The sequence below is a fragment of the Balaenoptera ricei genome, chromosome 3 (genome assembly GCF_028023285.1).
Source record: "Balaenoptera ricei isolate mBalRic1 chromosome 3, mBalRic1.hap2, whole genome shotgun sequence".
NCBI classification, from domain to species: Eukaryota; Metazoa; Chordata; class Mammalia; order Artiodactyla; family Balaenopteridae; genus Balaenoptera; species Balaenoptera ricei.
Genome location: NC_082641.1, coordinates 133,485,590 through 133,513,430, shown reverse-complemented (window position 1 = coordinate 133,513,430; position 27,841 = coordinate 133,485,590). Strand labels below are relative to the sequence as shown.

General features: G+C 38.3%; 1 protein-coding gene across 1 annotated transcript in view; it reads right to left on the bottom strand.

Moving 5' to 3' along the window:
- Window positions 1–1,171: 1,171 nt before the first annotated feature.
- Window positions 1,172–27,841, bottom strand: part of SGCD (sarcoglycan delta) — a 420,920-nt gene continuing 394,250 nt past the window's right edge. Inside the window, exons 7-8 of the mRNA XM_059917584.1 lie at window positions 6,056–6,179; window positions 1,172–4,672 (exon numbers count right to left, since the gene is read on the bottom strand). Coding sequence (XP_059773567.1) covers window positions 4,499–4,672; window positions 6,056–6,179 — 298 coding nt within the window. The 3' untranslated portion in view covers window positions 1,172–4,498. The remainder of the gene's footprint in view (window positions 4,673–6,055; window positions 6,180–27,841) is intronic.

Genomic DNA, 27,841 nt, shown 5'->3' with positions numbered 1-27,841 from the left:
TTTAATCCTCTTTTAGTTGAATCCAGATAAAATGCTGAAGAACTCCTTTAACTAATGTTGATTAGGGTCTGGTAAATGGTGGGTATTTTTATTTAAAAAAAAACAAAGCACCTTTCCTCCCTAACAGGAATACTCATGCTTACAAAGAATCATTCATAACTGATGCTATTTTAACAATATTGAATATGAGTATAAAGCTTTGGATTAGCAATAGGGATGCTGACTGAAGGGGCAAATCTCTGGTAGGAACCTGCCTTACCACACAGAGGCAGAGATGCTGGAATTCAAAATAGATCTTTTTTTTTTTGTACTCCTCCTACACCAAAGAACAAAGACCCAGATCCTTGCAAACAACATCAAACTGGCATTAATCTGGTCCCCGCCCCCCACAAATCCCAGCAACAGATTCATGAAACAATTCTACATTTTTTTGTCCTACATATTTTCAGATGTTCCTTTGAATATTTCTAATTATTTGTTGGTCCCACCAACCCTTCAGGCCTGATGCGGTTGTAGGAAAGCGAGTCCTCTGTGGGTGTGAATAACCGAGGTGATGGATGCCAAAAAGATATCTTAAGTCAAAAATACTCTTCAGAGGACCATGGAATGGGCATCTTTCTGGAATATGGGAAGGTGAGATGAAACCCTCTAGGCAGAGATTGCAAAAATAGACTCTTCAGGAAAGAGACTCTAAATCAAAGGACCCCTACTTCACTTCTTGTCACACAATGATTCTGACCGAAGGAACCCCCTATATTTATATATGAAAGGTTCTAGGAAGAACGTTTTGGAGGATCACAGCTTTCCTCTTCCACTAAACCCTTCCCTAATTCCATCTTCCCTGTTTCCAAGAATCCTGTGAGCCTGTGTTTCTCAGACAAGTGAATCTCTTTCACATGCAGTGTAAGGCGGACAATCTTTTCTATAACCACATATTTATATTCCCAAGCACGCATGGAAATCTAGTGCTGTTGTCTACTTTCTCTCCTGCTGTGTCCAACACAAATGAGGCTACAAATGACCTCTATGTCAGGAGTCAGCAAACTTTTAGTAAAGAACCAATTAGTAACTATTTTATGTTTTGTGGGCCAAGAGGTCTCTGGCACAGATATTCAACCTTGCTGGTCCAGTATGCAATCAGCCATACATAACAAGTAAGTGGACGGATGTGGCTGTGTTATAATAAAACTTTATTCACAAAATCAGGTGATGAGTCCCATTTGGTTTCGGGACCAGAGTTTGTTGACCCCTGTGCTAGAGTCAAGCCTCAAGCAATCTTTGGTCTATGGTGCTGGATATACAATGGAAATCATCCAAGGGAAAACTGACCTAAAGGAAGTTAAAAGCCAATTCAAGTTTATAGGCTCTGTCTCTTGGGTAACAGAAAGATACAGCTTTGTATCAAGTTTCCACCTAGACTGATGTCACCAAAAGGGCTTTTGAAAACCTCTTAAGACTAAACTTTAACAACTTATTGAGCAGATATCCGATAGAACTAGGTGCTAAACATATTTGGAGATCAATTTTTAATTTATAAAACTTTTCTGAAGAATATTAACATACTGGAACTTCTAGAATATTGAAAATTCATTTAAACTCTTTGTTATGCCACCCATGCTTAATATATTGAGAGATGTGATTTTCTAGAAGATATTGTATATGAGATTAGAAAGGATCTCATTTTTATAAATTAAAGGTATCAGATTTTAATGTAAAAGAGATTTTTTTTTTCCAGAATTCAAGTAAAACTTTTTCTCATGACCATGGACAGGTATTCTAGTTGGAGGAAGTTGGGAGAAAAAAATGTACATTGAAGGACTTCATATGCAATTACTGAATTCTAAAGTCTGAACTGAAATACATAATTTAATCCAGGCCAAACTTCCTGCTCATTACCTGGTATACCATAGTCACTTAGCACAAATGAAAATCAGAATTTTATATCATGTCTGTCCCCATAGGTGCTTGATTTCTATTCTTGGTTGCTATTATTCTTTTTATTCTATTTGTGATCTGAGTGCATTTAGGATTAATTTTTGCAAGTGGCATCACACCAGTCTTGTTTATTGGCATAAACTTTCCAAGGTGCTGATCTCAGACTTTCATTTAACGATTAGAACAAAGTTAGATGAAAGAGGTTCAGGGAACCTTCCATTTCTTCGTCATCCTTAGAATATGTACTTGAGATGACAAAATGCAAAGATGGTCTGTCTGCTTAAAAAACAAACAGAACAAACAAAAACCTTTGTCTTCAGGTATTTAGCCACAAAGGACCTTATAGGTACTACTGTTGATCTGAAAGGTATGGGGTAGATGCTCCCAGTCGCCAAGGAGGGCCTTTCCTGGCTTGGAAAAACCCTGGGTGTGGTACATGCAGATTCTGGCGGTGTGATCCTACAGGATATAAATAATACTGAGCCAGAGCAATTGGATATCTCTTTATGGTTTTCCTTTTTAGACCCTAGTGCTGCACACTAAGCAATCTTACGGTCTCACCCTTGAGCAACCCAATTCTTCTGTACGGATATTAAGCAGGAGTGACGGGGGGGGAGCCTGGGGTCCGGGAGCCAGCAGGGCCACTGGTCAGGCTAGAACCATCCCTCCTCCCCCCACTTCTAAGTGACTAAGCAACACACAGTTTGCTTTTACCTTCCACATGTGCAAAACTCAGCCCGATGCTTGAGTGTCATCTCAAAAATACCAAACCTCTTATTCATTTCCTATGGCACATCTCCCCTCTGCTTGTGAAGTAAGAAAAAGCAGAACCCTGTTGAGGAAAAAAAAACAACAAACAAATGCCATTCAGGCCTACAAATAGGACTTCGTTTAGGACTGTGGGGCTACTGCTTGCCAAGTGGCATCCAGGATGGTCGAAAGCAGTTACGTCTCCCTTCCAGGCTCCTCGGAGTCCACATCTGTCAGCCACTTGGTTTGCCTACCAGCTTTTAAGATGCGCAGTCATTGTGAAACCCTTCCCCTCCAATCACTCAAAATAAACTACAGGTAACACAAGATAAATATAGGATGTGCTTCTCCTTGCTGAGTGCATTGTCGTAAGGCATAGGCACGTATCCCCCTCTTTGAACAGAGATGGTGTAATCCCCTGTCCCAGCACAAGAGCTGGCCAGGGTGACCCTGGAGCACGATGATGAAAGTGGGGTGATGGGAGGTAGCTGATGGCGGGAATTAGGGAGCTGCTTCCGCATATGGGGGAGTGGGTACCGCTGGGCCCCCGGCGACACAGTGATTCTAATAAAGACACTTGACTCAGTCTATATTAATTTTCAGCGAGCATTTCTGGGGGCATGTGGTACTTTAGATCTGTGATTCTTGGGTCACTGTTCTTAGAGAAAACAATGGTCAACTTAGGAAAATGAATATCCCAATACTGAAAAAATATATAAGAAGATTGAAGGCAGAGAGTTTGTGCATACCTTTAAAAATAAAACGCATGCCTCTAAATTACCTACCAGTCCCCAGAAACATATTTAAAAATAATTTGGTTTCCTACGCCACTCTTTGATTTCCATCTCCAAATAGCTTCTCTTGCGGGTGGGGGTTCCACTCGTAAAGATTTGGATTGACCTGATCATTTTCGGTAGGAGTCTGTTGGATAAAGTCAACAGGAGTGAGGATGTAACAGATTTTGAGCCATTTTTTCACTTTAAACAGAGACCTATTGCCCATTTATTCTTAGTCTGTCAGGCCATCGAGGAGCTTCTAGCCGACTGAGGAGCAACTATTTTCCTATTTTGTGCTGATTTACAGCTCCTGTTTTGACTGTGGGATAATACGTGAGTTTGAAGAAAGTAATAAGCTCACAGGAGTTGGGTGAGCCATTCAAACTTTGCTAAAATCCATCCTCCTAATTCATCCAACCACAAAAGCCCAATACGTTTGGATGCAAAAGTAGCACAGCCATGTTGAGTTCCTCTGTCTGACTTCTACGGCACTGCCCCATCCCTAACTTGAAGGGGGAGAAGTTGGCCAGCTGCACGAAAGCTAATAAAGTGTCTGCTTTTACTACAAGGGTCTCAGCCCTTGGGTGAGACTTGCAAATTCCCGCCATCACTGCCTTGTAATGACACTAAAGGAACAGACAGGCTGTTACTCACACATGTAGGCGGATATTCAGTAAGTGTCAATACACTGTGTGATTCTGCAGGGTCTGGGGAATGTTGGGTCCGAATTAGTGTTTTGATTTTATCATGTATGTGGTGGGGTTGCGATGGCAATGACAGTGGATATCACAGGGTCACCCATGGTTCCTTTTGTACTGAAACCTCATTTTATACAGAGGATATATATATTTATTTATATATATTTATATATATTTATATCACCCACACACGCAAACTCACTCACACACACGCACACACACACACACACAAAAGGTCTTTGATAGGCTTTCTGTGTTCTAGTAAAAATAGCTGGCAGCCAGGGTCTAAAGCCGAAAAAGGCCTGGGTGCTGCCGACAATGTCCATCATGCATCGTCTTTCACAGGCAGACACTCGTGTTTATCTGACAAGTGGAACCGGTTCCTGCCTGGGACAGGAATAATCTCCCATTGGCGCAGACACAGATCTCGAAGACCTTCTGCCTTGTTCCTGTGGGCGTGTAGGATCCATGAGGCAGTCTAGGTAGTTTGATTTTCGCAGCATCTAACTTAATCTAAAGAGAGGAAACAGGAAGGAAGAGTTAGAGCCTGTCATTTACCCTCTTGATATCCCGAAACAGGGGATGAATGTTCAGTTGAAATCAAATGAGCACCTACTATGTGTTTAGAATTGTTGGCACTGGGAATTCAGGGATGAACAAGACAGATAAAGTCTCTACCCTCCCAGAAGCTTGTATTCTAGCCAGACAGCGTTGCACTGGCAATGTCACGTATATATTAGCATTTCGTAAAAGTGTATCATGTAGAATGTGAATGGATTCCTAGAGTGAAGTAAATTTGGAAATGAGAGGGTAACAATTTTCTTTAGGATGGGACTTCTCAGACCCTAAATAACATCTATGTGCATGGTGGGCCTTCAAGAATATGCAGCACTTCCAGTCTTAAATGATGGTCAGGATTATAACTGATTCCTCCTGGGTCCACATTCTGATAACTGTAAACTGTATCTGTGATGTAGTCACTACTTCTGTGTGGTTTGGAGTCTGCAGCTGTCTACAGAGACAGTTTTGATAACTGAAAGCTCTATCTGACTAGCTCTTTTAAAACAAATATAGCACATGCCAAACCAATCGAAAGGCAGGCTTGGTACACAGAGGCAGGTGGAGACTGATAACCTGTACGTAGATATGGAAGGTGGAATACAGTTTTGCTTTAAAAACACATTTTTTCTCTTTTAAATAAAATCTTAAGTAGAAAAAATCACTTCTGAACATGATAAAGCCACTTTCAAAAGTTTGCATTCGAATCATATTTTCTCTGGGGATTTGGCTTACCTTGCTTGCGAAAACACGAGCAGCTATTCTGTTCACCAAGGCGGGACTGTGTTGGGTTAAGAGAATGAATGTTTGCAGTCTCTCATCTCTTAGCCTCTTGCTGCCTAGTTAAGTTTTGGCTTGTTCTGATCTGGGATAGCTCTTAGATCTGACTTTTCCATTTTCAATGAAAGTAGAAACATACAATGTACACTTAAAAATGTCTACCAGTAAACTAAGTTTCTCTTTAAATAGACGTGTGTGACATACAGCTTAGTTATACCAGCCAACTAAATCTTACTTTAAGGTGATGAGAGAGTTAGGAAATAGCATTCATTTTTTACAGACGTCCTTATAATTCTGTTCTTGCGATACGTATTATTACCTCAGCACTTTTACAGATAATGAGTTATAGCTTTTATGTGTTGTGGGTTTGGCTTATAATCGTGCCGTTCAACATATCTGTTCCAGAGGTAAAACCTTCCGATTGGCTCTTTTTGCTGGCACACTGTAGGGTCATTACACTGTAGGATAAACTGAAGAGGCAAAGGGAGTGATGCGTCTTAGGCCACACTGGCTCCTTGGAGCTGTGTCTCTCTGGGCTTCTGTTCCTCTCATGCTTACCTCCCCATCTTTGGACTCCAGTCTCAGCTCTGTTCTGCAGGTGGCTTCCATGTTGCCAGCTTCCGCGTTTATTTCTACTCCTTTTGGGGCCTCCATCACCAGAGACCGGGTGGGGGACTCCAACCTGAAATATGCACAAGATTGAGATTAAAGATCCCATTTCACTGTTTTTAGTAAAGGTAGGAGGAAGTTGGTACTCTGAGCATTGAGACAACATTTCAGCATCTGATCAGGAAACTCTAGCTTTGCATGCCTGATCAACTTTATGAGGGTGGACATAACGTATCTGGGCTTTATCTTCACTGCGTATCGCGAAGATTGTACAGGAAGGTGTTCTAAGATCCTGGCTTCATTCTATCTTGCACCCAGTCAATTATGGCTTCGTTAGCATGATTAACCAAATTCTTACATAAGTTCTGTTTATTTCTAGAGTAAGGCAATCTCAGGTCTAAACTGAGCTTCCTGAAATTAGTAGGTATTCTTTCCACGTTGCCCTACTTTCTTTGTCTTCCTGGAAGCAGAATTGGATAGAGGTTAAGAAAATAGACCTAGGAGTTGGACATGGCTGACTCAAACCATGGGGCTGCCACTGTATGACCTTGGGCAAGTCCTTCTTCCCTCCTCTCTTTTCCAAAATTTCTCAAAGCCTCAGTTTCCTCATCTCTAAAGTGCTTCAAATGGTGCCTGGCGCATTGGAAATGTATAATTAATATGTGTTAATTTTTACTATTACTGCTGTTACTGTTGTTATGATACCAGCAAATCGTAAAGAAATCTCAGGCCTTACTCAAATAGGCAACTGTCAAAAGAAAACTCAGAACAGATAAGTTGTTGCCAGCAGTTAGAGAGAAGTGATTTGACTACAGAGGGACAGCATGAAGAATAGATGCTTTTTTTTTTTTTTTTTAATTATTTATTTATTTATTTTTGGCTGTGTTGGGTCTTCGTTTCTGTGCGAGGGCTTTCTCTAGTTGTGGCAAGCGGGGGCCACTCTTCATCGCGGTGTGCGGGCCTCTCACTATCGCGGCCTCTCTTGTTGCGGAGCACAGGCTCCAGATGCGCAGGCTCAGTAGTTGTGGCTCACGGGCCTATTTGCTCCGTGGCATGTGGGATCTTCCCAGACCAGGGCTCGAACCCGTGTCCCCTGCATTAGCAGGCAGACTCCCAACCACTGCGCCACCAGGGAAGCCCAGAATAGATGTTTTTTGGTGATAGAACTGTTCTGTATCTTGATTGCATTGGTCGTTATGCGCCTCCATGTGTTTATGCAAACTTACATAATTATACCCCCCAAGAGTGAATTTTATTGTATGTAAATTAAGTAAGTTGAGAGAAGGAGAATCAGCCACATTCTATGCTAATTATTAGGGCAAAAGAGGATAATGCTTCATAGAAAGATTTTTGCCTAACTCATTTTATGCAAAAAATATGAACTAAAACTCAGCCATCCTCTAAATAGTCCAGATTTTAATATTATCACCAAATTGAACTGAATGAAGATCCCCTTCTCTGTTACAAAGAAAGTATCCCAACTTAGGAAGCATGGACCTCAGGAGTGGCCACCAAGCCACTCGAAATCAGACCACTTCTCTGCATTTTATTTCTCCACTCCTAACTTTCAGACACTTTGAACATGTTTAAAAGGAACATCATCCTCTCTGCCAACTGCTGACTCCATGTTCTGCTTCTACCAGCCCCCACGGGTAGGACATACACACCCTCATGGGCATCAGTAAGCGGCGGGCGGAGCAAGGCGATCTGTGGGGCGCCACCCTGAGCGATCCCAAGCTACATTCCACAGGTGCCAAGACAGGGCTCTTCCCCACTTCCCAGGTCTGGGTCCCTGAGGTGTGCTTCAGAGCGCAGGCTTCTCCACTGATTTCTGTGCTCCCCCTACAGTGGCTCATCCAGAGTCTTAAAGAGAGACAGCAGGTGTCTAGTCCTAAGCAAAGGATGGGCTTGAGCTTCTCTTTCACTCCTTCTTTCCATTCTGACCTCACCCCTTTGTGTGCGGCAAAAATCCCCTATCCTACCCTCTCGTCCTCACAAGACCTTCACCAAGTCGGTGCTGAGCCGGGTGTGGTTCTACCTCGACCTGTGGTTGACTTCCTTTGCCTGTGGTTTTTCTCACTCTAACGTCAGCTCAAGGAAGGGGGTCTTGTTGCTAGAGTGGCAGGGAATGATGTCTGTGCCGCAAAGCCTTGTCTAGGACCTTAATCCAACGCATCAAGCTCTTCCTATAGCTCACGTCTAAAGTCTGAAGATGGTTTCCCGCCATTTTCTTTGCTTCTCTCCTATAAGGTCTGGCTGACTCACACCCCTTATCCTAGTGCTGTGTAACACCTTCTGTTTTCACTACTATTGAGACCTTTCCCCTCATGGCATAAGCTTCCCTTCTGACAATACTGCCAGCTCTCTTCCACATTTGTTCACCCTCTTCTCCAGGGCACTGCCATCCTCCCCCTTCCCCAGGGGAGAGCCCTCACGCCATCTTCTCTGTTCCCCTTCTTCCCTCCCTCCCTCCCTCACTGCATCAGTTAACGCAGTTTTTAACTCACGTCTTCTCCCTACTCAATCTATTAGTTCATCTCTAACCTGGACTGTTGAAACCTCCCAAGTTTTGTCTCTAATTCTTCCTTTTACTTTTTTCCAGTGTACTTGACACATAAAGTGAAGTCAGTTGTGTGTACTTCACACACACCTGAAGTCAGTTTTGAATATGTCACTTGTCTTATCAAAACCTTCACACATTTCTTAGAAAAGATAGGAACTCTTGGACTTATTTGCCCATTTAGAGCTTGAGCTGACCTATTTTGTTAGTCTTATTTCTTGCCATAAACGTCAGCTATGCTCTATTGAATACTCACTAGGTGATGGACACTGTGGAACGTGCTTTATATGTGTTATCTCATTTAATCCCCACAAAAATCCTATGCCTCTGGCACTCCTTCAGTCCTGATTGTACAAGCAAGGACGCTAAGGTAAATGACTTGCTCAGGGTTGCACACCTAGTAAAAGGGCAAAACTAAGATTCAAACCCAGGCATGTGGTCCAGTATTCCATATCACTTCCAGAAAAACTGGCCTTCTTTCCTGTCTCCCATATCTTCATGCCATGCTTTGTAATTCAATGTCAAATCTATCTTCATGGAATATGCACTTGTATTTCCAAAACTAGCCTCCATCAATAAGGGTAAGGTGGTAGTACTACGTATGGCTCAGTGAGACATACTTCCTTCCCTACAATAGTCCTCACAACTTACTGAAAAGGTTGACATCAGTGACATCAAATTCAGGGTACGGTGAATGTGTTCATACTTGGTATGTAGCCTTCAAAGTGGATGATTCATACAAAAAGATGGTTGAGAGGGAAAAACTCAAAATAGAAAAAAAATGTTTGGAGCTTGGAGAACTTTATCAGATGGAGTGTTGGCATTTCAGTCATATGAATTCACTTTATTCTTGCCGCCTCCCATGGGCTTTGAAATCAGCAGGAGGGCTCCCAGGCCAGAGAAGTGGACTCAGAAATAACTGCTGCCTTTTCCCCTCTCACAGCCTTGGAAGTACCAGGATGACAAGGAAAGGGGCTACTCTGAAACTATCTCCTAGCAGGAAAGGCTAAGGTAGAAATGACAATTTCCTGGCAGCAGAGACAAAGCAGTAACTGGCTTTGTGTTTCTTTTTTTTTTTTCAGAAATAGTCCATTAATTTTATTTGCGTTCAAACTTTTCTTATGTATTTGATAACAGAGAAAGGCATATGCTACTAAAAATAATTGGTCCAGGAGTTGGCCTTTCATTTCATTTTTAATAGGAAGTGGAAAAATATTATAAGATGAAATCATACAAGGATCTTTACCTGTAGCTTTTATCTAGTGTTCATAGAAATGAGGAAGTCTCTGAAAACATTTCAGTTTCCTCTCAAAAACATGGCCTACAGATGATTATTGAGACTAGTTGAAAATACTTGCTTAAATTTAAATAGTTTTTAGTATTTCCTACCAATTCTTTTTTTTCTTCTTCTTCTTTTTTTAAACATCTTTATTGTGCTTTGTGACCACCTAGAGGGGTGGGATAGGGAGGGTGGGAGGGGGGGAGATGCAAGAGGGAAGAGATATGGGAACGTATGTGTAGCTGATTCACTTTGTTATAAAGCAGAAACTAACACACCATTGTAAAGCAATTATACGCCAATAAAGATGTTAAAAAAAAATGAAAAAAAAAAAAAGAATTGGCTTTGTGTTTCATACCTCATCTTAACGCCCTTTGTTCTTCAGGCAGACTTAATAGTTTGTTCACATGCTAAATCTTTCCACTGGAAAAAAAAAAAGCTCCTACAAGAGCCCTGTGGGGCCTGCAAAGAGTAGACAAAGCACTCTTGCAGTGATGTCAGTCAATTTCTGACCATAGATTAACAACCACAACACCACTGCTTAGATGGTTTGAGCAAGGAAAATGGAGGGAGGCTTCCTCCTGATTCGGGGGGCGCTGGTGACAATTGAGGGTCCTGTTGGCTCTTGGAAGTGAATACTGCTCCCATTAGGAGCACATGCGACTCCCGTCTGGGAGGACTGAAGAATCTGAGAATGGAAGAAAGTCTAGGAAAGGAGGTCCAAGGCTGGACCATGCCCTCCAGAACAGTGGTTCTCAAACAGGAGAAGCAGAGTCCCCTGGAGGGCTTGTTAAAACTTACGTTGCCGGGCTCCACCCCTGAGTTTGATACAGTAGGTTTAGGGTGGTGCCTGAATGCCTGCGCTTGTGACAAGTCACAGGTGATGCTGAAGCTGCTAGTTTGGGGACCACACTTTGAGAACCACTGCTCTAAAACAACGTCGTCACATCAGATGCCCACAGAGACTGGAAAGGTGATGCCAGTGAGTGACCCATAAGAAAGCTGTAAGGAAAACAAAGAGTCTCTGCACAATCGTATATGGCAAGTGATGGAGGTGCTCTGGACAGGAGGCAGCTGCTATTCTAACCTGGCCGATTACTGCCAGGGCTTCTGATGAAAAAAACCTTTATTCCAAATCATTACATTTTTGGAATTGATGCAAAAGATTTCTTTAAATATAACTATGGTATCAAGGATGACATTGACATGAATCTTGTATAGTCACCATCCTTTTTTAAAAAAAAAAATTCTTACCTTTGTAATTCCCTGAGCTCTTCCTAATCCTAACCATTTCCTTCTCTCAAGAGTAACTGCTACTATGAATTTTGTTTACTGTTTTCTTGCTTTTCTTTAAAATATTATATTACATTTGCCTCCTTAAATGATAAATTGTTTACTGCCATGTGTTTTTGAGCGTTATGCACAGAATAATTCCACTTATGTATTCTTCAGTGATTTACTTATTTTTGGCCTCAACGTTTTGTTCCTGAGATGCATCCATGCTGTAGCGCAGCTGTAATTTATTCTCTTCCCCTGGGCTTATCACACATCATGGTTTTTTTGTCCATCCTTTTGTTGGACATTTGGATTGATTCCAAGTTTTTGTTTCTACAAAGTCATCTCTGCACATTCTTGTATGTGGATCCTGGTGTTCACTTGTAAATTTTCTTTAGGACACATAGGTGAAGAGTGGAATTGCTAGCTCCTAGGGTATGCTTATCTACAGCTTTATTACTTTCCCACTAGTAATGTATAGAGTTCTGTTTTTTCTACTTTCTTGCTAGCATTTGATATTGTTTGTTATGAAGTGAGTGTGAAATGGGATGCTATACTGTCTTTTAAATTTGCATTTCCCAGATTAGTAATGGAGTTAAGGCTCTTTTCATTTGTTGGTAAGCCATTTGGGATTCTTCTTCAGTGAAATGTCCTTTGTCTCTTTTAATTTTTTTGTTTTTTTGATTTTCTATGTATGAATTGTAGTCATGCTTTATATATTCTGAAAAATAATTGTTTAGCAGTTCTATGTATTGATAGACTCAACTTTGTTTTGAGGCTGTAGTTTATCTTTTCACTCTATGCTTAGCATTTTTGGGTGAAAAAGTTTTATATTATAATGTCAACAAATTTATTATCTTTTCCTCTAGGGTTTGTGCTTTCTGTGTCTTGTCTGAGAAATCCTTCCCTACACTGAAACCATAAAGTTCTTCAATATTGTTTTTAAAACTTTTATGTTTTGCTTTTTCTAAGTCTCTAATTCATAGGTATTCATTTTTGTGTGTGGTCTGAGGTTGGGGTCAAAACAGATGCAGATGAAGGATCTCAACATCATATATTGAAAAGCCCATATTTAGCTCTGTCATAAATGATGTTGCCATACACTTATGGGCCTCTTTCAGGGTTTTCTGGTCTGTTTCGTTATTCTATTCATCTATCCCTGTAACAATAATTAATTAAATATTTTAGCTTACTATGATTTTAAATTCTTTACATTTCATAAGGCAAGTTCTCTTGCCTTGTTCTTCCAGACTGTCCTAGCTATTCTTGGTCTTCCAAATAAATTTCAGAATCAACTGAAGTTTCAACTGAAGGAAGACCTGTTGGAATTTTGACTGGATTTATGTTCACTTCATGATCATTGCATCTGTCTCTATTTTGTTATGTTTTCTTGGATGTATTTCAAAAAAGTTAGACAGTCTTCTCTATGTGGATTCAGCATATCTCTTGTGGCTATTGAAAATGGTATTTCAGTAAAAATGTATTTCTCTTACACCTATTTCTTTTTCCTGTTGTATTGAGATTCAGGTTTTTGTTTGTTTGTTGTTTTTGGTATGTTGATCTTATAGTTAACACCTAGGTAAATTATCTTATTTTTCACAATTTGTACACAGGTTGATTTAGGTTTTCTTGGTGGGCAGTAATTATTTTATGACAGTTTTATGCCTTTTGATTTCTTATACTTTTTCTTTTACTTTTCATACTGTTCTGTCTAGGACTGTCCAATACAATGTGGACTAAAAGTAAGGAAACGGCAATCTTGCCTTTTCCTGAATTGATAGCAGTAGCAGTCATCTGAGCCCTGGGGCTTTGGTTTAAAAGACACACACGTACTTGTACACACAGGGGTTTGGAAACACGAGTTGGCTGGTCAACTTGAGCATGTTACTGACAAGGGGGTTTTGGGGTTATTTTCTGGTGGGACTAGCATGTCACTAAAGCAGGCCTTCTGATATATTAAAAAAAAATTTTTTTTAAAGCAAAACAGAAGTTTAGATTTTAATCATATTTGTAGGGTTTCTAAGTCTTTGTTTTACAGAATTGCCTGTTTGCTTCAGCTGTCTCCCTCCCATCTCTGCTGTTGGAGGAGATGAGGACAGATCTGGAGTAAAATCACTTGTAATTTTGTGTCCTGGTGCCTATTCTCTGAGTGTGAAATATTCCCTTCCTTTGTTAAGATTCCTTAGGAGTTTTTGGTGTTTTTTTTCTTTTATAATAAAAACAAACCCCACCTTTGTCCCTAAAAAAAAAAAAAAAAATTTATCATTAAGATTCTTTCGTTCTATGGTTTTTATTTTTTCCCGAAATACTTTTTATCGTAATGAGAGAGTTCCCTTCTATTCTTATTTTGCTAAGAGTTTCTATCATTCATTGCTGTGAATTTTATCAAGTACCATTTTATTCTTCATATATTGAGATAATATACTTCTCCTTAATATATTAATGTGGTGAATTATATTAATTTTCCAATAATAATCCACTCCTAAATTTTTTGGTATAAGTTCAACGTTGTCATTATGTATCATCTTTTCTATCAATTTCTGAAACTGTTAATTTTTTTTAGGATTTTGCACCTGTGTTCATAAGTGAGTTTATCCTGTAATTTTTCTGTCTTACAATATATTTGTCAGTTTCTATCAGTTTTCTATATTTTGGAATTTTTAATGAAAGATTAGAATTATTTACCCCTTGAATATTTAAATCATTCATAAACCTTCTGGGCATGGAATGACACCTTATTTCCATTTAAAAAATAATTATAGGATTATACAGGTTTTATGCTTCTTCTCAGGTTGATTTTGGTGAGTTATGTCTTCTTAGTATTTTTCCATTTCATAGAAAGGTTTAAACTTATTGGCAAAAGCTTTTCATGATATTTTCATTTAAAAAAATGTCCCCAACATTTGTAGTTATGTCTTTTGTTGTTCCAAATATTTTTATTCACGTCTTCTTTTCCTCTTGAGCAGTACTGTCAATTATTCGTCTTTTCAAAGAGCTAACTTTTGCTTTTGTCAATCCTGTGTTATGTTTATTTCTTGTCCTTAAATTTTCCTTGTCTTTTGTTCTAAATAGAACTGCAGAATTATCCTAATCTAAGTTCTAAAAATGTGTTGCCACCTTAGTTAATTAAAATGTTCTGCCTTCTTAGTTAATATATTCATTTAAGGACATGTATATTTTTGGCAGCATACCAAAGGAGCATTAATATAGGTGTAAATGTTTCGTAATTTTAGTATAATTTCTTCTGTGGTAAGTTTTATAGAAGGATTTTCCTTAATTTCTAAATATGTTAAGATTTTCTAGGATTTATTTCTATTGTATATTTTATTCATCAGTTTTAAACTGATAATATTATAGTTAAAAAACATTCTCTTTAAAAAAATCAATTATTTAAAAATTGAGGCTAGGTTTTTGGCCCAGTATATGTCAATTTTTATAAATATTCATGCCTGTCTGAAAAGAATGTGTGTTCTGCAGTTGTTGGTGCCATGTTCTATCTATGTCTGTTAACTCAAGATATTTAATTGTTCTGTTCAAATTTATTTATATATCTGTTTGATCTATCAGTTACTAAAAGAGGTATTTTATTAAATACATACCAGCTTAGAATTGTTCTGTCTTCCTTATTGTCTTCTTATCAATGTGTATAATGATTCTATTTCTTATAATGTTTTTGCCTTGAAATCCATTTTGCCTATTAGTATAGTTGTTCTCACTCTGTATTTTCCTTGAACGCATTTTTCTACTCTTTTAAATATCATCCATTCTGTATGGTTATATTTTAGATGTGTCTCTCATGTAATTAGATTATTTGTTTATTTCAGATGACTTTTTATTGAGGAAAAATTTACATACAGTGAAATGCACAGATCTTTTCATTTTATTAAGAAATAAACATTGTATATATTTAAGGTGTACAACATGATGTTTTGATACATGTATACATTGTGAAATGATTCCCCCAATTAAGGTAATTAACCAATTCATCACCTCACATATTTACCTTTACCTTCCATGTGGTAAGAACATTTAAGATCTACTCTTTTACCAAATTTCAAATATATAATACATTATTATTTATTAACTGTAGTCACCACCATGCTGTACATTAGCTCTCCAGAACTCATTCAGCTTATAACTGAAAGTTTATACCCTTTATCCAGTTCCCTGTTAGTAGATATTTGGTTGTTTTGAGTTTGGGGCTATTTTGCACATGTCTTTATTTTTATATTTTTTTAACATCTTTATTGGAGTATAATTCCTTTACAACGTTATGTTAGTTTCTGCTGTATAACAAAGTGAATCAGCTATACGTATACATATATCCCCACATCCCCTCCCTCTTGTGTCTCCCTCCCACCCTCCCTACCCCACCCCTCTAGGTGGACACAAAGAACCGAGCTGATCTCCCTGTGCACACGTCTTTATGAGGATAAAGCTTTCATTTCTCTAAAATAAGTAGCTATGAATAGAACTACTAAGTTGTAGCATAGGTGTGTCTTTAATAAATGTGGTAAGGCAGTATCTAAAATAATCCCCAATGATCCTTGCATTCTGGTATTCATGCTCTTAGGTGATTCTCTCTCCTAGATGTGGGCTGGATATAGTGGCTTGCTTCTACACAAGTAAAACATTGCAAGAGTGATAGGATGTCATTCATGAAACTAGGTTATAAAAAGACTGTGGCTTCCATCTTGGGTTCCTGCTCTCACTCCCTCACTCAAAGGGATGCCAGCTGCCATGCTGAGAACTGCCCTATGAAGATGTCTGAGAAACTGAGGGATCCCATGAGGAACTAAGGCCCTCATTCCAATAATCTACAGGAAGCTGAGTCTTGCCAACAACCACTGGAGTGCATTTATAAATAGATCTTCCCCAAGACAAGCATTTGAAAAGATCACAGCCCTGGCCAACAGCTTAAGTGCAACCTGATAATTGATCTTGAGTGAGAGGCATTACTAAATTGCACCCAGATTGCTGACCCACAGAAACTGTGAGATAACAAATGTCTGTTTTTTTAAGCTGCTGTAGACTAATACAATAAGAAAACTGCCACACTGTTTTCCAAGATAGTTGTGCAATTTTACATTCCTAGCACCAATGTTGATGTAATTAAAACTATTCCAGTAGCTATAAAATGGTTCTTCATTACAGTTTTCACTTCCCTGATGACTAATGATGTTGAGCAGCTTTTCACATGCTTATTGGCTATTCAAAGATGTTCTTTTGGGAGGGATCTATTTAAATCTTCTGTCCAACTTTTTTTTTTTTTTTTTTTTTAACCATTGGGTTATTTGTATTTTTGTTACTGATTTGCTGTATATTCTAGGTAAAAAATTTTGTGTGTATATATCTCTGAAATTTCAGATATATTTTCAGGAAATTCAGATATAAATATCTCTGTGTGTATACATATACCTGAAATCTATCTATCTATGTATCTATCTATCTATCTATATCAAGTATTTTCTCCCAATCCATGACTTAACTCATTTTTAAACAATGTCTTTTGATGAATGTCAATTTATCATACATTTCATGTTTAGTATTTCTGTACCTTCCCTAATAAACCATCACCTACCCCAAGGTTACAAAGATAGTCTCCCATGTCTTTGCTAGAAGCTTTATAGTTTTAGCTTTACATTTAGATTTATGATCCACCTTTAGTGGATTAGTTTTTAAGAATAGAGTTGAGGTTCACTTTTTTACCAGTAGGTTTATCAAGTTGTTCCAGCACCATTTATTGAGAAAATAATCCTTTCCCTATTGAATAGCACTGGTGCTTTTCTTGAAAATCAATTAATCATGTACATACAGATCTATTTCTAAACTCTCTACTCTGTTCTGTTTAATCTATTTGCCTAGCCTCATGCTAATACCGGACTGTCTTGGTTACCATAACTTTATAAGAAGTCAGAATCAGCTAGAGCAACTCCTTTAACTTTTGCAAAAGGAAAACAGATTGGTTTAGCTCTTCTAGATTTTTTCCTTTTCCATATAAGTCTTAAAAGCCTGTAGGGAATTTGATTGGGATTGTGTGAATCCATAGATCAATTCTGAGGAGAGACAATACCTTAACAATATTAAACCTTTAATGGATTTTCTTTTAAAATGTAACAGTTCAAATATACTATTTTTGATTTATCTGTACTGTTAGGTATTTTGGTTCTGTGTTTTTTAATCTGGGAAGATTGTTTATTCAATGTTTATTTACATATTATATCTATGTATTGTCCACTTTACTTATTCCTTCTGTCATCATAAACCTCCCTTTTTTCTTAAAATCAAGAACATTTTTGACATGTTCTTTTAGTGAGGGTTTGCTGGGGCAAATCCCCAGTTTTGTTTTTCTGGAGTTATTTTTTTAAAAAAATTAATTTATTTATTTTTGGCTGTGTTGGGTCTTCATTTCTGTGTGAGGGCTTTTCTCTAGTTGCGGCAAGCGGGGGCCACTCCTCATCGCGGTGCGCGGGCCTCTCACTATCGCGGCCTCTCTTGTTGCGGAGCACGGGCTCCAGACGCACAGGCTCAGTAGTTGTGGCGCACGGGCCCAGCTGCTCCGCGGCATGTGGGATCTTCCTAGACCAGGGCTCGAACCCGTGTCCCCTGCATTGGCAGGCAGATTCTCAGCCACTGCGCCACCAGGGAAGCCCTGGAGTAATTTTTTAATTTGCCCTCTTTTGTAAAAGGGATTTTCTCTGGATGCACAATGCTGTGCTGACAGTTATTTTCTCTCAGGAACTGAAGATATTATTCCTCTGTATTCTGGTTCTCACTGTTGTGGTTAAGAAGTCAGCTCTCACTCTAACTTCAATTCTAGAACTTCTTTTTTCTTCTATTCTCTCCTGATGCTTTTGATTTTTGATGTTCTGCAATGTCATTTGATATGCCTAGATGTAGATTTCATTTTATTTACCCTACCTGAAGTTTTTTTTTTTTTGACTCTCTGAATTTGTACTTTTGTGTCTTTCATCACTTCTGGACAACACTCCGCTGATATGTCTTCGAAAATTGTTTTTGCTCCATTCTCTCTCTTTTCATGCTGAAACTTCGATTAGACATTCTCATCCTAGCATTCCTGTTATTCTGCCTCTCTTTTTTCTGGATGATTCTTTAGATATAGTCTCATGTTCGTTTAATTTTTCTTTGTATTATTTTTTCATCACATCCATTGGAGTTTTGCTTTTTGAGATTATGTTTTCATTTCTAGAAATTCCTTATTGTGCATTTTCTAATTTGTTAAGCCATTTTTATATGCCTTTGGTTTTTACTCTTTCAATTCTCTTTTGTTTCTCAACTCATAGTAAACATTTTATATTCTTTCTCTGCTAATTCCCATATCTGAAGCCTCTGTGCATCTAAACTGGCTGCCTTGTTTCCATGCTGCTCTCTTGTTCATGGTGCCTTGTTTCTGAGTATGCTTCATATTTCTTGCCTCTGTGGGTTCATATCTCTTGGGTCTTTATCTGCTGAAGTTATTTGAGACCTACTTTTAAGGTGATTTTTTTCTAGAGAGGATTTGTATGTGTTTCCATCAATCACTGGTGCCACCTTCAGCTTGGGTCAAGTGTAAACTAATTTCTTTGCTGGAGGTCTTAGGACCAACCAGGTAATATGAATTCAGGCTACAGACAGAGGGAGGGCCAGTTTGAAGTTACCAGGCCTTGGAGAAATTTTTTTCTCTTCCTTCCATTCAGTGCTGAGGTTCAAGACAGGCTATTTCCCTTGCAATCCTCTGTGTGGAAAGGTCAGAGGAGGGCAAGACCAGGTAGGTGTATTCTATTTCATCCATACACTGAAGGTTTGGTACATTGGGGTCCCAATTACATCTGTGGGATCTCTAAATAGACTACCTGTTTTCAGTGAGCCCTGAGATTTGCTTTGTTCCCATGATCCACCAGACCATAAAACTGAAGCTGAATTTCATCGAGTTTAGCCAAATCTGTAAAGTTATAGCTGGCCTCAATACTCAGATTACTTCTCTGGGTTCCTATGTTATTTTTGCTCTTGGACTAATCATAACTAATTTCCAGCTCATTGATGCATTTAAAATATTTTAAAATATTTTTACCATTAGTTTTTGTTCCTTTCAACTAAAACAATTGGTCAGGATACTTAGACTATTGTACCGCTGTTCTCTAGAGGTCCAGGTTTCTGATTTTTCAAAAGATGGATTTGGAAATTGTACAGTAAAATCAACTCACCTTTAAACTTTGGCAAATTATTATTAGTTTTTCATTTCTCATGTCAAAAGGGAGTATGGTTTCTCAATGTTTCTATTTTTTTTTAATTCTTATTTTATATTGGAGTATACTTGATTAACAATGTTGTGTTAGTTTCAGGTGTACAGCAAAGTGATTCAGTTATACATATACATGTATCTATTCTTTTTCACATTATTTTCCCATTTAGGTCATTACAGAGTATTGAGCAGAGTTCCCTGTGCTATACAGTAGGTCCTTGTTGGTTATCTGTTTTAAATACAGCAGTGTGTACATGTCAATCCCAAACTGCCAGTCTATCCCTTCCCCCCACCCATTCTCTCTGGTAACCATAAGTTCATTCTCTCAGTCTGTGAGTCTGTTTCGGTTCTGTAAATAAGTTCATTTGTATCTTTTTTTTGTTTTAGATTCCACATATAAGTGATATCATATATTTGTCTTTCTCTGACTTACTTCACCTAGTATGATAATCTCCATATCCATCCATGTTGCTGCAAATGGCATTATTTCATTCATTTAAATGGCTGAGTAATATTCCATTGTATATATGTACCACATCTTCTTTATTCATTCATCTCTCGATGGACACTTAGATTGTTTCCATGTCTTAGCTATTGTAAATAGTGCTGCAATGAACACGGGGGTGTATGTATCTTTTCAAATTATGGTTTTATCTGGATATATGCCCAGGAGTGGGATTGCTGTATCATATGATAACTCTATTTTTAGCTTTTTAAGGAACCTCCATACTGTTCTCCATAATAGTTGTACCAATTTACATTCCCACCAACAGAGTAGGAAGGTTCCCTTTTCTCCACACCCTCTCCAGCATTTATTGTTTGTAGACTTCTTGATTATGTCCATTCTGACCAGTGTGAGGTGATACCTCATTATAGTTTTGATTTGGATTTCTCTAATAATTAGTGATGTTGAGCATCTTTGCATGTGCTTTTTGGCCATCTGTTTGTCTTCTTTGGAGAAATGTCTATTTAGATCTTCTGCCCATTTTTTGATTGGGTTCTTTTTTTTTTTGATATAGAGCTGCATGAGCTGTTTGTATATTTTGGAGATTAATCTCTTGTCAGTCGCATATTTGCAAATATTTTCTCCCATTCTGTGGGCTGTCTTTTTGTTTTGTTTATGGTTTCATTAGATGTGCAAAAGCTTTTGAGTTTAATTAGGTCCCATTTGTTTATTTTTGTCTTTATTTCCATTATTCTGGGAGAAGGACTGAAAATATATTGCTGCAATTTATGTCAAAGAGTGTTCTGCCTATGTTTTCCTCTAAGAGTTTTATAGTATCCAGTCTTACATTTAGATCTTTAATCCACTTTGAGTTTATTTTGTATATGGTGTTAAAGGATGTTCTAATTTCATTCTTATACATGTAGCTGTCCAGTGTTCCCAGCACTGTTTATTGAAGAAACTGTCTTTTCTCCAATGTATATTCTTGCCTCCTTTGTCGCGGATTAATTGACCATAGGTGCGTGGGTTTATTTCTGGGCTTTCTCTCCTGTTCCACTGATCTATATTTCTGTTTTTTGTGCCAGTACCATACTGTTTTGATGACTGTGGCTTTGTAGTATAGCCTGAAGCCAGGGACCCTGATTCCTCCAGCTCTGCTTGTCTGTCTCAGGATTGCTTGGGCTATTTAGGGTCTTTTGTGTCTTCATACAAATTTGAAGATTTTTTTGTTCTAGTTCTGTGAAAAATGCCATTGGTAATTTGATAGGGATTGCACTGAATCTGTAGATTGCCTTGGGTAGTATAGTCATTTTGACAATATGGATTCTTCCAATCCAAGAACATGGTATATCTTTCCATCTGTTTGTGTCATCTTCGATTTCTTTCATCAGTGTCTTACAGTTTTTAGAGTACAGGTCTTTTGCCTCCTTAGGTAGGTTTATTCCTAGGTATTTTATTCTTTTTGATGCGATGGTAAGTGGGATTGTTTCTTTAATTTCCCTTTCTGATTTTTTGTCATTAGTGTATAGAAATGCAAGAGATTTTTGTGTCTTAATTTTGTATCCTTCAACTTTACCAAATTCACTGATGAGCTCTAGTAGTTTTCTGGTAGCATCTTTAGGATTTTCTATGTATAGTATCATGTCATCTGCAAACAGTGACAGTTTTACTTCTTCTTTTCCAATTTGGATTCCTTTTATTTCTTTTTCTTCTCTGACTGCTGGGACTTCCAAAACTATGTTAATAAAAGTGGTGATAGTGGATATCCTTGTCTCATTCCTGATCTTACAGGAAATGCTTTCAGCTTTTCACCATTGAGAATGATGTTTCCTGTGGGTTTGTCATATATGGTCTTTATCGTGTTGAGGTAGGTTCCCTCTATGCCCACTTTCTGGAGAGTTTTTATCATAAATGGGTGTTGAATTTTGTCAAAAGCTTTTTCTGCATCTATTGAGATGATCATATGGTTTTTATTCTTCAGTTTGTTAATATGGTGTATCACACTTATTGATCTGCAGATACTGAAGAATCCTTGCATCCCTGGGATAAATCCCACATGATCATGGTTCATGATCCTTTTAATGGATTTGGATTCAGTTTGCTAGTATTTTGTTGAGGATTTTTGCATCTATATTCATCAATAATACTGGTCTGTAATTTTCTTTTTTTGTACTCTCTGTCTGGTTTTGGTATCAGGGTGATGGTGGCCTCATAAAATGAGTTTGGGAGTGTTCCTTCCTCTGCAGTTTTTTGGAATAGTTTCAGGGTAGGTGTTAACTCTTCTCTAAATATTTGATAGAATTCACCTGTGAAGCCATCTTGGTCCTGGACTTTTGTTTGTTGGGAGTTTTTAAATCACAGTTTCAATTTCAGTACTTGTGATTGGTTTGTTCATTTTTTCTGTTTCTTCCTGGTTGAGTCTTGGGAGATTGTACCTTTCTACGAATTTGTCCATTTCTTCTAGGCTGTCCATTTTACTGGCATATAGTTAGTTGCTTGTGGTACTCTCTTATGATCCTTTGTATTTCTCTGGTGTCTACTGTAACTTCTTTTTCATTTCTAATTTTATGGATTTGAGCCCTCTCCCTTTTTTTCTTGATGAGTCTGGCTAAAGGTTTATCAACTTTCTTTATCTTTTCAAAGAACCAGCTTTTAGTTTCACTGATCTTTTTTTCTTCATCTCTATTTCATTTATTTTTTCTCTGACCTTTATGATTTCTTTTCTTCTACAACTTGGGGTTTTGTTTATTCTTTCTCTCATTGCTTTAGCTGCAAGGTTAGGTTGTTTATTTGAGATTTTTCTTGTTTCCTGAGGTAAGACGGTATTGCTATAAACTTCCCTCTTAGAACTGCTGTTGCTGTGTCCCATAGGTTTTGGATCATTCTGCTTTAGTTTTTGTTTGTCTCTAGGTATTTTTTCATTTCCTCTTTGATTTTTTCAGTGATCCGTTGGTTGTTTAGTAGCATATTGTTTAGCCTTCACGTGTTTGTGTTTTTTGCAGTTTTTTTCTTGTAGTTGATTTCTAATCTCATAGCATTGTAGTTGGAAAAGATGTTTGAGATGATTTCAGTTTTCATAAATTTACTGAGGCTCACTTTGTGGCCCAGCATGTGATCAATCCTGGAGAATGTTCCATATGCACTTCAATGTGTATTCTGCTGCTTTTGAATGGAATGCTCTAAAAATATCAGTTAAGTCCATCTCATTTTATATGTCATTTAAGGCCTGTGTTTCCTTATTGATTTTCTGTCTGGATGATCTGTCCATTGATAAAAGTGGGCTGTTAAAGTCCCCCACTATTATTGTGTTGCTGTTGATTTCCCCTTTTATGGCTATTAACATTTGTCTTATATATTGAAGTGCTCCTAGGTTGGGTGCAGTCATATTTACAATTGTTATATCTTCTTCTTCGATTGTTCCCTTGATCGTTAGGTAGTGTCCTTCTTTATCTGTTGTAACAGTCCTTATTTTAAAGTTTATTTTGTCTGATATGCGTATTGCTACGCCAGGTTTCTTTTGATTTCCATTTGCATGGAATACTTTTTTCCATCCGCTCACTTTCAGTCTGTATGTGTCCCTAGATCTGAAGTGGGTCTCTTGTAGACAGCATATATACAGGTCTTGTTTTTGTATCCATTTAGCCAGTCTATGTCTTTTGGTTGGAGCATTTAATCCATTTACGTTTAAGGTAATTATTGAGATATATGTTCTTATTGCCATTTTATTGATTTGGATTTGTTTTTGTAGGTCTTTTTTCTTCCATTCCTCTTTTGTTCTCTTGTGATTTGATGACTAACTTTAGTGTTGTGTTTGGCTTTCTTTTTCTTTTTTGTGTGTAACTATTGTAGTTTTATGGTTTGTATTTACCACAAGGTTTTGATATAGCAGTCTGTATATAAACAAGATTGTTTTAAGTCGCTGGTCTTTTAATTTCCAATGCATTTCCAATATCCTGCATTTGTGCTCTGCTCTTTGCACAGCTGCCGGTTTTGCTATCATATTTGTGTGTGGATGATTTCTTACCTTTACTCTGTGTTGCCTTGACCAGTGAGCTTTTCCATTTGTAATTTTCTTGTTTCTAGTTGGGACCTTTTCTTTCCCACCTAGAGAAGTTCCTTTAGCATTTGTTGCACAGTTGGTCTGGTAGTGCTGAATTCTCTTAGCTTTTGCTTGTCCATCAAATGTGAATGAGAGCCTTAGCGGGTAGAGTATTCTTGGTTGTAGGTTTTTCCCTTTCATCACTTTAAATACATCCTGCCACTCCCTTCTGGCCTGAAGAATTTCTGCTGAGAAATCAGCTCATAACCTTATGGGAATTCCCTTGTATGATATTTGTTGCTTTTAATATTTTTTCTTTGTCTTTAATTTTTGTCGGTTTGATTAATATGTGGCTTGACATGTTCCTCCTTGGGTTTATGTTGTATGGGACTCTTTGTGCTTCCTGGACTTGGGTGAATGTTTCCTTTCCCATATTAGGGAAGTTTTCAGCTATTATCTCTTCAAATATTTTCTCAGGTCCTTTCTCTCTCTCCTCCTTCTGGGACCCCTATAATGCAAACGTCAGTACATTTAATGTTGTCCCAGAGGTCTCCTAGACTGTCCTCATTTCTTTTCATTCTTTTTTCTTTATTCTGTACCATGGCAGTGATTTCCACCATTCTGTCTTCCAGGTCACTTTTTCATTCTTCTACCTCCGTTATTCTGCTATTGATTCCTTCTAGTGTATTTTTCATTCCAGTTATTGTATGTTAATCTGTTTGTCTGATCTTTAGTTCTTCTAGGTCTTTGTTAAACATTTCTTGTATCTTCTTGATCTATGCCTCCATTCTTTCTCTGAGATCTTGGATCATCTTTACTATCATTACTCTGAATTCTTTTTCATGTAGATTGCCTGTCTCCACTTTACTTACTTGTTCTTCTGGCGTTTTATCTTGTTCCTTCATCTGGGACATACTCCTCTGCTGTCTCATTTTGTCTAATTTTCTGTGATTGTAGTTTCCATTCCACATGCTGCAGGGTTTTAGTTCTTCTTGCTTCTGCTGTCTGCCCCCTGGTGGACGAGGCTGTCTAAGAGGCTTGTGCAGGCTTCCTGGTGGGACTGGTACCTGCCCACTGGTGGGTGGAGCTGGGTCTTGTTCCACTGGTGGGCAGGGCCATGTCAAGGGGTGTGTTTATCAGGTGGCTGTGTTGGCAACTTATTGTTACTTTAAACTATGGACAGGCCAACTTTCTGAGAGCCAGATCTGGCCTAAGAGTTGCCCGTTTTCGATCGGGATTCAGTCAGATAAAGAGAACCTCTATGAGTGAGATGTATACAGGTTCATTAAAGCAATAGAACCTCATACGGTTATGGGAGCTGGGTAAATAGTCTGTGTAAGGCTGCTGTCTTTGTGTTTGATGCTGCAGGCCGGAGTCAGCAGGGCAGGCAGCTGGACGGGAAGATGGGTGTGAAATGAGGAGAGTGTGAGGATGAGTGAGAATCCACCAGGATGAACTGGTAGCAGTGCCAGTCTCTCACCACTACAAGGTCTCTGCCTCAGTGAAGGCAAAGCTGCTGTCCTTCTTCGTGAAACTAAGCATGTACCTGGCTCAGGCAATGGAGGAGAGAAAGACCTAGGTTGCCCCACACTAACAAGGGGAGCCAACAGGTGATCTCCAACAGCCTGGTCCTCTGGTGCCAAAGGAATATGACTGCTGTTTTACTCCCACCTTCCAATCCTCATGCAGCCTCCTTAACTCAGTGAAGGGAATTTTCAGGAAATATCATTCCAGCTTAGCTAAGTCCATATGATACAAACCTATCCCTATCATCCTGTTTTAAATGACTGTTTTGACTTGAATACACTGTACTCAGTGGAACCAACTCCAACTTCCAGTACAGACTGGTTGAAATAAAATAAGCACCTGCAAAAAGTAAGGAAAAACTTGGGCTTTTCTAATTTTATAGGATTTACTTTTTTTTTTTTTTTTAACATCTTTATTGGAGTATAATTGCTTTACAATGGTGTGTAAGTTTGTGCTGTATAACAGAGTGAATCAGCTATATGTGTACATATATCCCCATATCTCCTCCCTCTTGCATCTCCCCTCCCACCCTCCCTATCCCACCCCTCTAGGTGGACACAAAGCACCAAGCTGACCTCCCTGTACTATGCAGCTGCTTCCCACTAGCTATCTTTTTTACATTTGGTAGTGTATCTATGTCCATGCCACTCTCTCACTTTGTCCCAGCTTACCTTCCCCCTCCCTGTGTCCTCAAGTCCATTCTCTATGTCTGCATCTTTATTCCCGTCCTGCCCCTAGGTTCTTCAGAACCATACACAAAAATAAACTTAAAATGGATTAAAGACCTAAATGTAAGGCCAGACACTAAAAAACTCCTAGAAGAAAACACAGGCAGAACACTCTATGACATAAATCACAGCAAAATCCTTTTTGACCCACCTCCTAGAGAAATGGAAATAAGAACAAAAATAAACAAATGGGACTTAGTGAAACTTAAAAGCTTTTGCACAGCAAAGGAAACCATAAACAAGACGAAAAGACAACCCTCAGAATGGGAGAAAGTATTTGCAAAGGAAGCAACTGACAAAGGATTAGTCTCCAAAATATACAAGCAGCTCATGCAGCTCAATATCAAAAACACAAACAAACCAATCCAAAATGGGCAGAAGATCTAAACAGACATTTCTCCAAAGAAGCTATACAGATTGCCAAAAAACACATGACAGGATGCTCAACATCACTAATCATTAGAGAAATAGAGATCAAAACTACAATGAGGTGTCACCTCACACTGGTCAGAATGGCCATCATCAAAAAATCTACAAACAATAAATGCTGGACAAGCAAGTGTTACTTTGAAATTCAAGCCCCTCATATCTGAAGTAGGTATTTAAATTTTATGAATGAAGCTGCTGATTTTTTAGAGATTTTTAAAAATTGATGTATTGTTGATTTACAATGTTGTGTTAATTTCTGCTGTACAGCAAAGTGATTCAATTATGCATATATATATACACTTTTTCATATTCTTTTCCATTATGGTTTGTCACAGGATATTGAATATAGTTCCCTGGGCTACACAGTAGGAGCTGTTGTTATCCATTCTGTGTATAATTATTTGCATCTGCTAACCCCAACCTCCCAGTGCATCCCTCCCCCATTTCCTCTCTTCCTTGGCAACCACAAGTCTGTACCCTGTATCTGCTCTAGAGGACAGCCTATCATTGCTTTTCTGAGAGAAATGGCCTTCAAATGAGAATATCCAATCCATTTCTTAAATCTTTAGAGTAGAAGCCTAGAATATTCTGCTTAGATTTTTTTTCAGCTCAGGATTTAAAGATAGATTCCTACTCTAGAGATCAGAAAAGCAGTGATATTCTCTCATCTAGAGCAAAACCATTTTGAAGTTTGCTTTTATGAAGGCAAGCCAGACCATCACAAAATATTCTTTTGCATCAACCCTTCTTTCCCAGGGTAGATCTTGCTGATTTATTTAATAAACATATCATACTAGGCTAAAGGGACACAGAGAGGTGGCCTACACCCCAGAATGGTACAGGTCTTTAGGAATTTGCTCATTTATTTATTTATCAAACATTTATTGAAATCCTGGTATATGCAAAATGCTGGTGTTAATTGTAAACAAGATAGACCTGATCCTTATCCTAGTGAGTTTATCTGCTATTGAGGATAAGATACATTAAGCAATTATTGCATATGGTGGTGAGGAGTCCCTGATGGAGAAGTATAGGGGATTATAAAAATTTGTAACTGGGGCCTGGGCCATGGGAAGAGTTGGGGTCTGGGAATGCTTATGGTGACATGTGAAAGATGAGTGTCCCAAGCAGAGGGGGCAGCATGCCTGAAGCGTTTTAGGAGGAAAATAGTTTTGTGGGTTAAAAGGAACTGAAGAAGGTTGATAGAGAAT